This window comes from Punica granatum, chromosome 4 (genome assembly GCF_007655135.1).
Source record: "Punica granatum isolate Tunisia-2019 chromosome 4, ASM765513v2, whole genome shotgun sequence".
Classification (NCBI taxonomy): Eukaryota; Viridiplantae; Streptophyta; class Magnoliopsida; order Myrtales; family Lythraceae; genus Punica; species Punica granatum.
The window spans coordinates 27258200-27260538 of record NC_045130.1 but is presented as its reverse complement, the minus strand read 5'-3'; the positions used below and the strand labels follow the sequence as shown (position 1 = coordinate 27260538).

The following is a 2339-nucleotide window of genomic DNA, read 5'->3' as shown; positions in this document are numbered from 1 at the left end:
GTCGTTCACTCGCCCAATTTATTTAAATTATTTTATTTTTTAATATATCTCTGCTTACCTTAATAGAAAAATTAGTATCACCCAAAAGCTTCTCGAATTTAGTGAGTCGATTTAGAAATCGTTTTTCTTTACTATATATTTTATTATTTTAATTTGTAACTCAATTATTTGAATTTTAATTTATAACTGTGGGTAGCATGGGTCCACATTATGTATGTATAGCAAGGCTATATGATATAGTTGGGCCAGACTATGCATGGGCCTCGGATAGGCCTCGGAAGGGATCCAAATTGTGATCGAAGCTAATCAAACCCAAAGAGAACAGAGGGTGAATTATTATACCAACAAAGAAGGGTTGAAACATTAAAGAATCATTCAATTTCGTTTTGCCAATGATCAGGTTCAACAAGACAAGCACACATTGGACATTGAATTTACGTCTCGATGCCACAGTTAAATCTTTTCTATCATAGCTGCTGGTACTGCTGCTGCTATGGTTGTTGATGGTAGTGTTGTTACTCTCTCTTCCGCTAGAAATTTGAGCAGATTCGATTGAATCAAGCAAGCCACAGTTCCGACAATGTGAAGTCGTCGTCTCCGAACTCGCCATTGTTGGCTCATCCATGCTCAATGATCCACTGTCGCTGCTGCCTCTCACAGTGACCCAATTCTCATCCAATTCCCATCCGAGCATCTCGTTATATCCACTGACTTTACTCAATTTCTTGATCCTCTCTATGGGAGAATCCGCAGAACTTCCTGCAAACTCGCCTGGAACATTCGGCTTTGCCTCCTCTGTTTCTGATTCAAACCAAATCCCTTGATGAAGCACGCTTGTCGGAGAATTATCATAGGGATGACCAGGTCTCTTCAAAACAGAAACAGAAACAGATTCCTCGAAGAAAGGATGTTTGAGAAGCTCCTGCACTGTCCACCTCTCTAAGGGATCTCTCCTGAGGCACTTGCTCAAGAAGTCCTTACCTTGCTTGGACATGATTTCCGGAATCTCTGGAACATCATTCGAGAATCCTATCCGGTAAAGGACCGAGACCGGATCAGTTACATCAGGCCAGGCAACCCTGCCCGTGGCCATCTCGATGACTGTGCATCCGACCGCCCACACATCAGCCGGGAATCCCTGCTGCTCCCATCGTGCTACCTCTGGGGCCAAGAACAACGGCGTGCCGGCAGCTGGGGCTGCCTTCTTTTCAGCCCACTTGGCACACCCGAAGTCGGCAATCTTGGCCCCCTGGTCAGTCAACAGGATGTTTTGGCCTTTAATGTCACAATGTACTATTCCCATGGAATGCAGGTAATCCAAGCCGAGCAGAATCTGGTGTGCATAGGATCGTATCTCATCTTCGTGAAGAGACCCGCCCCTAAGGCGAACCGCATCTGCAACCGTGCCATGTGGCGCATACTCCATCCAGAGGTTGTACATGGGCGTCGTCCCTCCCTCGCAGCTGATGTCCCATCCCTTGTAGGACACAATTTGAGGGCAATTCATGCAAGCCATGATCATCTGCTCCTTGACGAGGAATTCGGACCTAGCGAGCTCTGCAGACTTGACGGCAAACACTTCATTTGACTCGTGAGCCGTAGCGGTCGATACAACTGCGGTTGAGCCTCGGCCAATGGGCTGACCCCTGGTCCAGCTCATCATTTGGGGGGGGGAAGGTGGAGGTGGGAAGGGCAAGTGCTAAGAACAAGTTGCTTGATTGGAGCTTAGGTGGGTCTTTGCTATAAATGTATAAGTATTATATGAGAACAATATTTATATGAATGCGAACAAAGTTTGGTGAATAGGAAGGTTTGAAGGGAAGTGGAGCATAATTTTATATGGTTGGCACTTAGTGCAAGGAAGTGTTTCCTTTGCTTTTGTGGCTAAAGGACGGCCGCCGTTTCTTTATATCTTCTCCTCACTCACCGAGTGTTAGAGAGACACGTGGCAAAAGGAGGATGGGGGCTTTACAGCTTTTCTATGTCAGCCGACCTGGGCGGTTGTTAAATTCTAGATTTTTTGTTTTTGAAAGGGGGGAGGAGAGCAGAGGAGAGGAGAGGTGTGGGGGGAGAGTGAAAATGTAGTGATTTCCATTGGATGGGTTCCCACGTGCTGACACGTGGGCACGTGCCAGGGAAGTGAAGTCCTCGACGGCATGTTCTCTTTTACCTTGTTATGATTCGGTAGTCAGGTGAAGTTCGGATCAACTTGAATGATGAATTCAGCTCTGCTTGTGAGTCAAAGATGAGCTCCATATGCTCGACCTAGGAACTTCATGAGGATAATGGAATCTGAACGTTGCTGATCAATGTGGATGTTCTCGTGATCACGATAGAAG

The 2339-nt window shown here is 46.2% G+C and overlaps 1 protein-coding gene across 1 annotated transcript; it reads right to left on the bottom strand.

The window, feature by feature from the left end:
- Positions 1-250: 250 nt before the first annotated feature.
- On the bottom strand, positions 251-2339 carry LOC116204258 (mitogen-activated protein kinase kinase kinase 18-like). Its single transcript, XM_031536337.1, has one exon. The coding sequence runs from the start codon at positions 1661-1663 to the stop codon at positions 251-253; it is 1413 nt and encodes a 470-aa protein (XP_031392197.1). The 5' UTR covers positions 1664-2339.